The sequence below is a fragment of the Gymnoscopelus microlampas genome (assembly GCF_963454915.1).
Source record: "Gymnoscopelus microlampas genome assembly, chromosome: 6".
In the NCBI taxonomy this organism is placed as follows: Eukaryota; Metazoa; Chordata; class Actinopteri; order Myctophiformes; family Myctophidae; genus Gymnoscopelus; species Gymnoscopelus microlampas.
In genome coordinates, this window is record NC_139943.1 from 40584035 (window position 1) to 40596213 (window position 12179).

A 12179-nucleotide genomic window follows, 5' to 3' on the forward strand; every position below is an offset into this window, starting at 1 on the left:
AGCCATTGAAGCTGAACATGGTGTAGTTCCCCTTTATATCATCACTAAAACTGATGGGATGAACATATAAGCAGAAGAATTCTCAAAAATTCGCATTTCATATTAAATGCGCTATATCAACATTTGCAAATCGATACTTTGTTTGCGGAGCTATATGTTTGAAAAGCTAAGCGCTGGGAAACTGAATATATTGAGCATTTCCCAAATCATTTTCCGTGAGGTCCACGGCCCTGTCACATGTTGGGAGGTTGTCGTTCATCACTTTGGACCAGAGTACAGCTTGATGGATGGCATGCTCTCGCAGACACACAGGGGCACTTAATATTTCTGTCCAAAGTTTTTGGGACAGTTCTTGTTGAAATTCATCCACAGAAACCAGGACTGCAATAAGAATGCAAGGTTTGCATTGTTTTTTTGAAAAATGTTGCAGTCTGTCCTGTGCAGGCCTAGATGGGACATACATAGACAGGGTTCTCGAAAGGGAAGCAGTGCCACAGTCTGTTCTCTGTGGTAATCTTTTGAAGAAATCTACAAATGGGTGGGAGGGCCAACCTAAATGCAATTATGTGAGATCTGCAATTGGGCCCCATGAAGTCCAACGTCCCAACTTGGTACATTGAGGCAAAGTCACTGCTGCTGCCGTTAGCTGCAGGATTTGGTAAAAAGGTAAATCCAATTCTTTGGTAAAGGGGTCTACAATTAAAAATGTATTTTGATTTTTTTTCTTTTCATTAGCATCTTAAACATTCCACAGCAACAATTACATTCATAGACTAGAGATCAATACAGAGTGATGCTTGCTAATGCAGGAACTTAAGAAAAACAGACTGCTCACATATTGTGGCCCTCAGTGCAATGCACTGATTACAGTACCAGCCAACATCCAGGACTGATACATTCTGTACAATAAAATACAACAAAACTTGAATTGCAAATCCTATGGAATTTAGGTAGTCTTTTAGACCTTAACCTGCCATTTTCAACTTGTCACAGTACAAACATAAAGTGATAAAATTGTAAGTACATTAACCTCAGCAACTGGATAAGCTTTGGCAAGTGAAATGAATATGAAGACTTGCTCACTTCTCTCACCCTGTTGAAATGTGACATCAATGTAACCCAACAGACTTGCTTGAAAGCGCGGGATTGTCTGAATGAGTAAGTGCATCATGCTGTCACCATATGCTTTTATTTGTTTGTCTATTGTTCTATTAGCTATAAAATATGCTTTACATTTTAGGCTCTGAGCATGTTTCTATTATTAATCAAATGACAATAGATGTTTTTCCCCTCCTAAAAATAATTTCCCCTATTTTGTGAATCTACACTTCCCTTATGTTGTTTCAGTAGATTTGCAGGTTGCTGTGGTGAAAAATATGGGCAATTAGGAAGGAAGTCTACAATACCAGACTATGGCAAATGAGGAGATTCCAGTGCATACGAATGTGCAGAATTTGCTGGATGTCTTCATGCCCTTGAAGAACAATTCCAGCACTATGCCTTAAACAGCAAAAATAACACAATCCCCTATATTCTTATTAAGTTCATTCTTATACTCAATTTAGGGGTCATTTTCATAATTCATGCAGTGTTGTAGCGCCCGCCGCCCTTCGCATAGCTGCTGTAGTACTCCATTTCAGACAGTTTAGCGATTTCTGGTGTGTTGTTGCTCGCCCGATTCTCTCGCTCGCTGAATTCGAAGCTGTCGTCTTCATAGTCGTCCTGGCTCTCACCGTCTTGGGGGGCTTCTGAGGGAGAAGGTGTAGATGAACAAATATTAGCCCACCATGTCTTCAGATACACACAGTGAGTCCTTCCTACAGATACATGGCCTCATTGAGGAGAGTCCGTTGATTGCACCTCCTCCAGTGCCTCCATATCACTGTCCACTGATAGAGACAGGCATGTCTAATCCAGGCTCTGCTATATTTACTAAACACACAGTGAGGGAGTGACAGGGAAGCACCAAAACACTCAGGCCAGTAGATTACAGTACATGCTGAGTCAAAGTGCATTAGGGGCCGACTGAGTGACAATAATGCAATATGAAGTATGCAGAGGAGTCCAACTAAAAGAAATTAGACATGCGTACGTATGTCATCACGGAAATTAATCGTTTTAAAGGTAGCTATGGACTTTTCATTCAGCGTTCCTCACCGTGATCCAGCGAGGTGTCCAGGATGCCATGTTTGACCTTCATGTGTCGACTTAGGTTGCCTTTCAAGTTGAACTTGCTGCTGCAGTAAGGACACTTGAATGGTTTGCTTCCCGCATGTAGATGCATGTGGCCCAAGAGGTTGTACATTCTGTTGAAAGATTTCCCGCACACCTAAGAGGCAACGAGGGAAAAAGGACAGGTCAGTCCACATGCTCATGCTCAATTACATGAGGAGTCTCACCTGGACTGAGATCTACATGCGGTCAGGTCCTTACCTTGCATTTAAAAGGCTTGACCGGCAGGTGAACAATCATGTGAGTTTTAAGGGTCTGTTTCTGGACAAATGTCTTGAAGCAGACGTGGCACTGGAAGGGCCTCACGCTGGCGTGGATCAACATGTGCCTCTTCAGGTTGGCAGACAGAGTGAACTCCCTTGCACACACCTCACACTTGAATTCTTTCATACCCTAGGGAGACAAAAGTATTTGGGAGTTACTTTTTAAAGTAATTTGTTTAGATTTGTTTTCTCTCTTTCATTTGCATTTGGTTAAAACAGAATAAACAATGAGTCATAATAGGGAATAACACACAGAAGTACCACAAATATGAAAACAAATGCATGTCACTGTCTTTTAACAGACGGGAAGAAGTGCCACAGAGTGACCCGCATTCATTAATACAACAGAGGAAACAATGAGGTGAGTAAGGATTTGCATATTGGCTTTATGTCAAACTCATATAGGTCACATTAGCTCCACCAAGTGTTGAGATGCGGGGGAGAAGCATCTTTAACAATAGCTGAAGTAAACGTATACGTTTGGACATACATTCTTTACAATCCTTAAGTTTTATGTCCGAACTACAACGACCCATTTAGACCTGGAACACCAATACGTTATTATACCTTTCAATCCAGGAACCCCTTTTTGTGTAGTTGTTGCTATGTACAGTAAATAGCAACATAACATGTTTTACATTTTTGAATACATTTTTCAGAAAACTAAAGTCAGGATTTAGAAGGTGTTTTTCGAATCGGCCTCAGGTCTAAATGGGATTAAGGTGGCGGCCCATCTAGTGTCCAATGCGGTGCACCATCTGCTTTGAGTAACTTTACTGACATAATCAGTAGGTGTCCTACCTGACACCAGGTAGACATTTCTCAATGGAAGAGTAGGGAGACCTCCTCCAATCACTGCAGATGTGCTAGTTATATTGTATTAACATACTCTACCATACAGATTGATTAACATAACATTTTATTAATTAAAGTAAGTTCTGGATTGTAGCTTTAAGTTTATTTTTAACATACACAAAGTAACGACACCATAATTGAGGTATGAAGCAAATTTTTCGATATACTAAAACACAGAACGTACTGTGGTCATGAAATGGAGAAGAAGACATTGAATGATTCATTGCACATAAAGGGAAGTTGGTCTACGTACGAGTCGCAACACAAAACACATGCAAGTGGGGGGTTGAGGCACCAGACAAAGAACCAAGAGCTTTGAAGGCTGTGTTTACACAGCAACTGGTTTTGGAAAAAGGCTGTTAGGCATAGTGTGCGATATAACCCTCAATTTTCTATAAGGTCTATAAGGTTACACTCGGTAGGCACAGAATATGCTTTTTATCTCATGAATGATTTTTTTATTTCTCTCTCATTTTAAATAAATAATTTGTGAACGTTTAATACTACTACTTGATGGGTTTTTACTTTTTAAGACATAATAGAGTGGAGCACAAATCAGGCGTATCGTTGGAGTTTCAGTACCTTCAGTGCGAGGGCGTGCGCTGCCAGTACCTTGTGAGTGAGGGCGTGCTGTCTGAGGTGGTGTATCTGGACAAACTCCATGCCACACTCGGGGCAGACATAGGGCCTCACATTCTGGTGCTTCATCAGGTGGTTTTGCAGCTGGCTGCGGTACGCAAAGGACTTGTGGCACTCTGGGCACTGGAAGGTGGTAGGCCCCTGGTGGCTGGTCAGGTGGCGCTTCAGGTGGGCGTAGGTGGGGAACTCCATGCCACACTGGGAGCAGACGTGGCACTGGCCGTTCTCGTGCTTGTTCTCATGGGTCCGCAGTTCGCTGGGGTAGGCGAAGCCGCGGCCGCAGAAGCGGCAGCTGTACGGTTTGACGTCTGAATGCTGCAGCATGTGCCTCTTCAGATGGCTGGTCTGAGTGAACGCCTTCTCGCAAACATTGCACTTGTGCGGCCGGGTGCCTTGGTGCGTGAGCAGGTGGGTCTGAAGATGGCTGGGCTGCTTGAAGAGTTTGCCACAGTGCAGGCACTCGTGGGGCTTAATGCCATTGTGGCCCAGGATATGAGTGACAAGGTTGTACTTGGAGGTGTATGACTTCTCACACATGCGGCACTTCCAGCGCTTCAGACCCTCTCCCACGTCTACACAGTACGACTCATCGATTTGAACATTGATGTCCAGCCGGTCGATCTGCATGCGCCGGGCGAGACCCTCGGGGTCTGACCATAGCATGGCCTGGCCGTTCTCCTCATACTCCCCCGGTAGCGCCATGTCCGCGGACTCGTACGCCACCTCACTGGACTCATAGTAACGGCTCATCAGGGGGCTCTCTGTAGCCTCTCCTCCTGTCTTTAGATTTAATGCCTCTTCTTCCTCCTCTTCCTCTACGACCAGCTCTTTGTCCTTCTGGCCTCGTTCCCGACCTGTGTCTTCGTCCAAGTCCCGTTCAGGCCGTGCGCCTGCCTGCGAATTGGATGTCTCTCTAACACATGTGGCACAGTTCCCGCATGCCTCCTCTTTCAGGGAGCCTCGCCGGGTGACTGGATCCTCTTCCTTGCTGGGGCTACTACCGTTGTGCATGTAGACGCAGGAAGGAGGGTTGTCCGAGTCAAGCCGTTCACCTTTGACTTGAGGCTGTGGACTCGTCACTCTGGGCTGGCGAGCCTCCCGGTCTCCATCAGTCCTTGGCCTCTTGGTCCTCCCACGGGGCCCAGGCCGTCTCCTCTCGCTGCTGTGGGGCTGGGCCTCCGGCTCCCCAGCAGGCTCAGCCAGGTAGTCCCCATTTGCCCCTATCAGCTGGTCGGCATACTCGTACTCCATGGCCTCAGCCGGGGCTGGAGGGCACTCGCGGGGCTCTCCCATGTAAAAGCCGTTGGGGGCGATGGTGGCCCCAAAGATCTCATTCTGGGAAATGAGGCCCAGAACGGCTGCCTGGGCCAGAGAGAGAACCACAACAGGCTCCGTCTGCGTGCCCACATCCACGTGGCCCTCGATCATCTTTGGGTGGTCCTCAATCATCTTGGGATAGCTCCGCACCAGGCGGCTGCTCTCCTCCTCCTGATGGATAACAAAACAAACACAGGTAAGTATAAAAATGCCCCTTTTCAAAATACACCATATCCATGTTTAGACTTTTACAGCCGTTATAAAATATTGCTTTAAAAATATTTTAGAAGGACCTAACATCAGTATTCTGGTGATCATATTTCTCGTGCATGTGTTTGGAATAATCATAATAATGGTCATGAAGTCTCAGTGGGCTTGACACTAAAAGTTATGCAACCCTCCTTCCTACTTCTCTAGAACGTAAGGACAATGTTTTTCGGGGGTTAGCCTGTGAAAGCCGCATTCTGACAACGCCTTGTTTCTTTGCTCTGAATCCAGAAGAGAACATTAGATTGAGGAGATAAGGCAGATCTGTGTTAGCTCCCCATTTCCTTCCTTGACAGGCTTTAGAATAATAAAGAACACAACAAGGGATGCAGGTCCAACCAGGAAGTGGACTTCCGTGGACTGTCCTCGGCACTTCCTGTGGGGGTCTAGGGCAGCGGCCCTGGTCGACCATGGCCGGCTCATCACTGAAGGCTACAGTATCTGTCCCATTCCTGAGGAGCCAGGCTTGTCAGTCTGTTACATGCAGACACACAGCCTCTTGCCACAGCCTACTTCATAATGCCTGCCACACTGGGCTTCCTTAACAAGATGATATATGCTGGCAGCCAGTCTCATATCCATAACAGACATCCGATTGAGCATTGAGCTTCATTCTGCATTCTAGACCTATGCATGGGGCTAGCTAACATAATTGCATGAATCTGAGGAAAGCGTTACAGACTTGCACGCACGTTTATCCAAGCGGTCTGAAAAAGCAGCAAAACTATAGACTCTATGGTTCTACCAACCTATAGAGGGGTGGCGAAAAGAAAAGCAATATTGCGTAAACTGCTCAAAGGTAAATAAGAGGCCAGTGCTTCCAGGTTATTCCATAGCTCAAATGTGACTGGTGGAGAAAATATATGAAGGAGCTGTGATCCCTATTCTCTTCAGTCACCTGCACAGTCTGTAGTCTGTGCCATACATTACTAGCAAGATCTGCTCTCTCCTGATACAATATTGAGAGAGGATAGATTGAGAGAGAGGAGAAAGAGAGGATAGAGAGAAAGGGGAAAAGGAACAAGAGATAAAGGAAGGGAAAAAAGGTGTGTGTGCGCGCGTGTGTGTGTTTATGTGTGTGTGTGTGTGTGTGTGTGTGTGTGTGTGTGTGTGTGTGTGTGTGTGTGTGTGTGTGTGTGTGTGTGTGTGTGTGTGTGTGTGTGTGTGTGTGTGTGTGTGTGTGTGTGTGTGTGTGTGTGTGTATTGGTGGGGGGGGGGGGGGTAGACCTGGATGCCCTGATAACCACGTCATTTATAATTACTGCTTTTAAAGTAGTCAGACAGAGACAGACTGTGTGTTTGTGAGAAAGAAATGCAGAGAGAGAGAGTGGGTGTGTATTTGAAAGTGTATGTGTGTGTCTGTCTGTCTGTTTGCGTGTGCATGCATGCGTGCGTGCGTGCGTGTGTGTGTGTGTGTGTGTGTGTGTGTGTGTGTGTGTGTGTGTGTGTGTGTGTGTGCTTGCAAGTGAGCAAGAGAGAGAGAGAGGGAGGGAGGGAGGTATAGAGAGAAAGAGAAAGAGCTGTGGGCGGGGGAGGGAGTGGAGAGAGGGCGAGGGAGAGAAATGAGATGGAGGGGCTGAAAGATAAAGAAAGAGGGGAGGGGAGGGGAGAGGAGGGAGGGGAAGGGAGAGATTGAGTGAGCATGTGAGAGAAGGGAAAGAGAGAAAGGAAAAGGAGAGGGGGGGTGCGGGGTGGGTGGGGGGCAGAGAGACAGAGAAAGACAGTGAGTGAGTGAGTGAGTGAGTGAGTGAGTGAGTGAGTGAGTGAGTGAGAGAGAGAGAGAGGGAGAGAGAGAGAGAGAGAGAGAGAGAGAGAGAGAAACAGAAAGAGGGAAAAGGAGGGAGGGGAGGGGAGCGAGAGAGAGAGAGAGTGAAGAAAAAAGCACAGCAAAATGAAAGGCTGACAGAGAATGAAAGAGAAAAAGACAAATGACAAGGGAAGAGAGAGAGAGAGAGAGAGAGAGAGAGAGAGAGAGAGAGAGAGAGAGAGAGAGAGAGAGAGAGAGAGGGAGGGAGAGAGAGAGAGTGTGTGTCATTGCTCTGGTCCATGAGGGTCCATACTTTCACGTTTAAAGTTGCGAGCTGAAAGACACCTATAAGGACATAAAAAGCAGCCCCACAAACAACAAATTAGAATAAATGAAAATACAAGACGAACATGACAGAAGACGCAGAGGGGAGGGAAAAATGAAGGAGAATAGTTGAGTCTACTCTTCATCTGTTCAGTAAATAAATAAATAAATAAATAAAAAGATGTTCCCACTGCAGTCCTCACATTAATGTGAAGGAAGGGGGAAAAAAGTATAACCTTCCCCTCACACAGATCAGAGTGTGTAAATAAACATCACAATCACATTGTAACCCCCCCTCCACCCCCCGACCAGTACACCTCTACTGACAACAGTGACACCCCCCCCCACTCCCCCATCCTTAAGGATACAAACTCACCACATTGTTCCTGGAGTGATGTTTGAGGTGTTTCAGGGATCTCATCCTTCAGGAGAAATGAGTGGAGTAAAAAAATCCACCTCCTATTTATATCTGTGGGAGAGTGGGGCGGTCCCACGGCTCATCCTCCTCCTACTGTTGCTGTTATCAGAACTGACTGTGCCTGCCCCCCCTCCTCCTCCTCTCCTAACCCCCCCCTCCCCTCCACACACACACACACACACACACACACACACACACACACACACACACACACACACACACACACACACACACACACACAGTATCACCCCATTTCTTTCTCTTCCTCCCACCCTCTCCCTCCCATCTCACTTCTCTTTCTCTCTGTCTCTCTCTCTCTCTCCTCTTTTCTCTCTCTCTTACAAACACACAGACACACACAGACAGACAGACAGACACACGCACGCACGCGCACACACGCGCACACACACACACACATGCACATCTTATCTCCCTTTCTCACTACATACAATTCAGCATGACCCTTCAGCGCACGTTTCTCTTTTAAAAGCACACAGCAGAGACACTGCCTCTATCATTTCTTGATCACACTCAGCATACTTTGCATTTCCCTTTTATAGCAGCGAGTAAGCGCAAAAACACACAAACAATTATAAAATCTAATCAGTAGTTCCTCTGTGTGCGCACGCGTACGCGCACGTGTGTGAGCAGCACACAAAAACAGAGAGAGAGAAAAACACAAACATACACAAACGCATATATAGAGGCACACACGAGTGTGCACACTCTATCTCACACTGACACACAAACACACAGAGACTAAGGGTGGAGGTGTGTCTGTCAGACAGATAGTGGCTGAGATATGCTCGAAATTTAACTTTCCAGAGACCATGTACACAGTAAAACCCTGAGCGCTAATTTAACTCTGAGACCCGCGAGGACTCACAAGGGTCCACGTGGGTCCATTTTCACACCCTCTGAGTTAAATTAAGGCTCATGCGTTTCACTGTGTACACTGTAGTTTGTTAGCCATATTGTATTTTATTTTTCTCTTCCACATTTAAAGTAATTAACTACAGAGACAGCCTGAAGTACAGCGTCTGAGAAATATACAGAGGGACGGGAGAGAGAAGAGAAAAGAAAAGGAAAAAAAATTGAGTGACAAAAGAGAAGAGAAGGAGAGAGAGAAAGGAGAGAAAAGCAGTTAGAGGGAGGGAGGGGGGAGGGAGGGAGGGAGGGGGAGAGACAGACGTGGGGGAGAGAGAGAATAAGGAAGAAAGGAGGCAAAGGGAGGGGGGGAGTGAGGCTGAGCAGAGGAAAGGGGTGGGGGGGGCTGGGGGGTGCGGGGGGGTAGTGAGAGAGACAGAAAGAAAAAGGGAGAGAGAGGAAAGAGAGCAGGGGTGGGGGAGGGAAGGAGAGAATGCAGCAAAAAAAGAAGGAAGAAGGGAAAGGAGAGACGGGGGAGGGGGGGCTGAAGCATAAGAAAGGATGTGGTAAAAGAAAGGGAAAGACAGAATAAAAGAAAGAAAAAAGAAAAGAGGGGGGAGGGAGGGGGTGCGCTGGAGAGGGGGGTTGGGGATGGGAAGAGAGATAGAGGGAGGGTTGAAAGAAAACGCAGTGAAAGAGGGAGAGGAGGAGGAGGTGGAGGAGGAGGGGGGGTCTAGAGGAAAGAAGAAGAGAGAAAAAAGAGAGAAGAAAAAAAGGGGGGATGGTGGAGTGTGAAAATAAAAAGAAGAGTCCATCAGCAAGAGAAAGAGAAAGGGAGGGGGTGGAGGGGGGCCGTGCAGAATGAAGGAGAGAGAGAGAGAGAGAGAGAGAGAGAGAGAGAGAGTGAGGGGGGGTGAGAGCAAGGGGAACGGAGAGAGGAAAGGAGAGAGAGAGAGAGAGAGAGAGAGAGAGAGAGAGAGAGAGGAAAAGGAAAAACAGCAAGGGAAGACATTAACTATTGAACTTCCAGATTTCTTTCAGGCTGTGTTGAGAAACAGTGCGGCACACAGTACCTGCAGGCTAAGTACAGGTTGTGTGTGCTTTAGGTACGTCCACATGCTGATCTTGATAATGAGACAGGTACGCTATTAACGCATGCTTACCTCACACTCCCTTCTTACTCACCAACACAATATTGGCATTGCCTGCAAAAGTGCCACTGTCACAACAACATATACGGTATATATCTACGAACATATATATACGGTATATGTGTGTACTGTACACATGCAAAATGCAACAACGCTGCACGGACATATGCCAATTGTGACTGTACGGCTCGGAGACTTGTGCATAAACATTTCCCACTAAATAACAGGAAAGGGCAAACCTTGAAAACCTTGATCAATCATCAGCGCCTGGGAGTGCTGTGAGAATGAGAAAGATAGAGGGAGAGAGGAGGAGGAGAGGGAGAGATAGGGAATGAGAGTGAGCGTGAGGGAGGGAGGGATGGAGGGAGGGAGGGGGCTGGGGGTGCGGGGGGGCGGGAGGAGAGATTGAGTGAGGGTGTGAGTGAGGGGGAGAGATAGCAGGAAGTCGAGGGAGAGAATGGGAGAGAAAATAGAAGGAGAGCGAGGGAAGAAACAAAGAGATAAGAGGCTGAAAGACAAAGAAACCACATGGATGGAACAACAAGGGACACGTACATAAAACAACACACGACTAGCCTATGGGGAAAATGAAAAAGACACAGACAACAAAAGTTTGGGGAAGGAATATACACTGGCTCCTTTCCAGGGCCCGAAATCTTCATAACAGCAAAACCTGCTCATTTGTCCATCTACTCAGTCTGTATTTATGTCTGGGTCTAAAGCAAACGAATGGCAGTACATGATTCACAGAATAGTAAAATACATCTTAGGACTGGTTTTGACATCCATAAGAGAGCGGGGGGGAAGTGTAAGCCACGACCCAGCTCTTAATATTGGGTGAGTGTATGCGTATGTATGTGAGTGTGTGTGGACATGCATCAAATGTACGAGTTCAGGGACAACATGCACACAGCACTGACACCAGCGCACTTTCAGTTCCCCACACTTTCAGTTCTCAGACAACACACTTCTGACACTGGTGTCCATGTGACTAAAAGTCCTATACTATTGAGGGAACTTGTTCCCTTTATTCGTCCAAACGGACAATTTGCTGTGCTGTTTATCTATAAGATGAGAGACGTGCCTTACACTGCTTACAGTATCATATCCTCACTGTGATATAGGTCAAATGTTATAACTTTTTTCCCCCATTGAGAATGGAAAGTGGAAAGGAGGGGCTGGGGGGCTAGTGAGAATGAGAGAGACAGACAGACAGACAGAAAGACAGACAGACAGACAGACAGACAGACAGACAGACAGACAGACAGACAGACAGACAGACAGACAGACAGACAGACAGACAGACAGAGAGATGTTCAGATATCGAAAGACAGGTTTGATGGCTACTCAAGTTTTCTGTTAAACAAACGATTGTACACGTAACTGTGCATTCTGACAAATGCAAATGACAATATACTGAGGAGCTACTGCACTGGTCTTCTAGCCTCCAGTTAGTCCCTGTGCTGCACATACAATATATCCTACTCTTGACTTGCTATAGGCTGAGCTCACAGTCAGTATTGTAGATTTCCTCATTCAACAGTGACAGAGCGCATATAATCAGAGTTTACTGGGGCTGTGTGAAAGCTGCTAAACTAGGTGATGGTTTATAATTTAACATCACTCTGCTGTCATAAGGAAAACTGAAAGCTACATATAGGCAGTTAAGACAGATATAATAGATATAATATCCAGGTGAGGAATATATAGATATTTCTTCCCAGCTTGTTGCCATATTCCAAATCCAGCACTACAGTTAGAAGGGGAATAGCCTACACTTTGGTCTGTGTTTTGAGATCGGGCATGTATTTTGATTATGGGACTAATATGATATTTAAGCTGGCCATCCCTCTCTGCGCACTGTCTGAGGATGCAGGCCCACACACATTCTGTCATTTCCAGGGCTGGATCAGGCTCACCTCTTTGTGGCCTGCCGATTTAAAAGTAAGTCCCAAGCATGATTAGCCACCATAATTAAGCCTAAAAAAATAAAAACACAGCAGGCTTCTTTTTTTCACTAGCACAGCTTGAACCAAGCGACGCAGATGGAATAAACTGTATAAAAGCAGCCACACCCCGGCTGCAAGCCTCTAGCTCCT

At 46.3% G+C, this 12179-nt stretch overlaps 1 protein-coding gene across 2 annotated transcripts; it reads right to left on the minus strand.

Annotated features, from left to right (window-relative positions):
- Positions 1-5: 5 nt before the first annotated feature.
- On the minus strand, positions 6-8064 carry znf710a (zinc finger protein 710a). 2 transcript variants are annotated; one of them, XM_084060309.1, is made up of 5 exons: positions 8021-8064; positions 3963-5477; positions 2434-2625; positions 2158-2329; positions 6-1748 (listed from the first exon to the last, which is right to left on the minus strand). In XM_084060309.1, exons 2-5 carry the CDS (start codon positions 5436-5438, stop codon positions 1582-1584), a joined length of 2007 nt encoding a protein of 668 aa, XP_083916435.1. In that variant the 5' UTR covers positions 5439-5477; positions 8021-8064; the 3' UTR covers positions 6-1581. The 2 variants fall into 2 exon arrangements, with proteins under 2 accessions (XP_083916435.1, XP_083916434.1); XM_084060308.1 differs by having other exon boundaries at positions 3933-5477.
- Positions 8065-12179: the final 4115 nt, after the last annotated feature.

What these genes read in the sequence shown, in the direction of transcription:
- znf710a (XM_084060308.1), bottom strand. Translation starts at nt 5,438, where the DNA reads ATGATTGAGGACCACCCAAAGATGATCGAGGGCCACGTGGATGTGGGC. An exon ending in CGCACGCCCTCGCACTGAAG is followed by an intron (nt 2,626 to 3,932) that starts GTACTGAAACTC and finishes TTGTCTCCCTAG; the next exon opens with GGTATGAAAGAATTCAAGTG. An exon ending in TCAAGCCTTTTAAATGCAAG is followed by an intron (nt 2,330 to 2,433) that starts GTAAGGACCTGA and finishes GTTGCCTCTTAG; the next exon opens with GTGTGCGGGAAATCTTTCAA.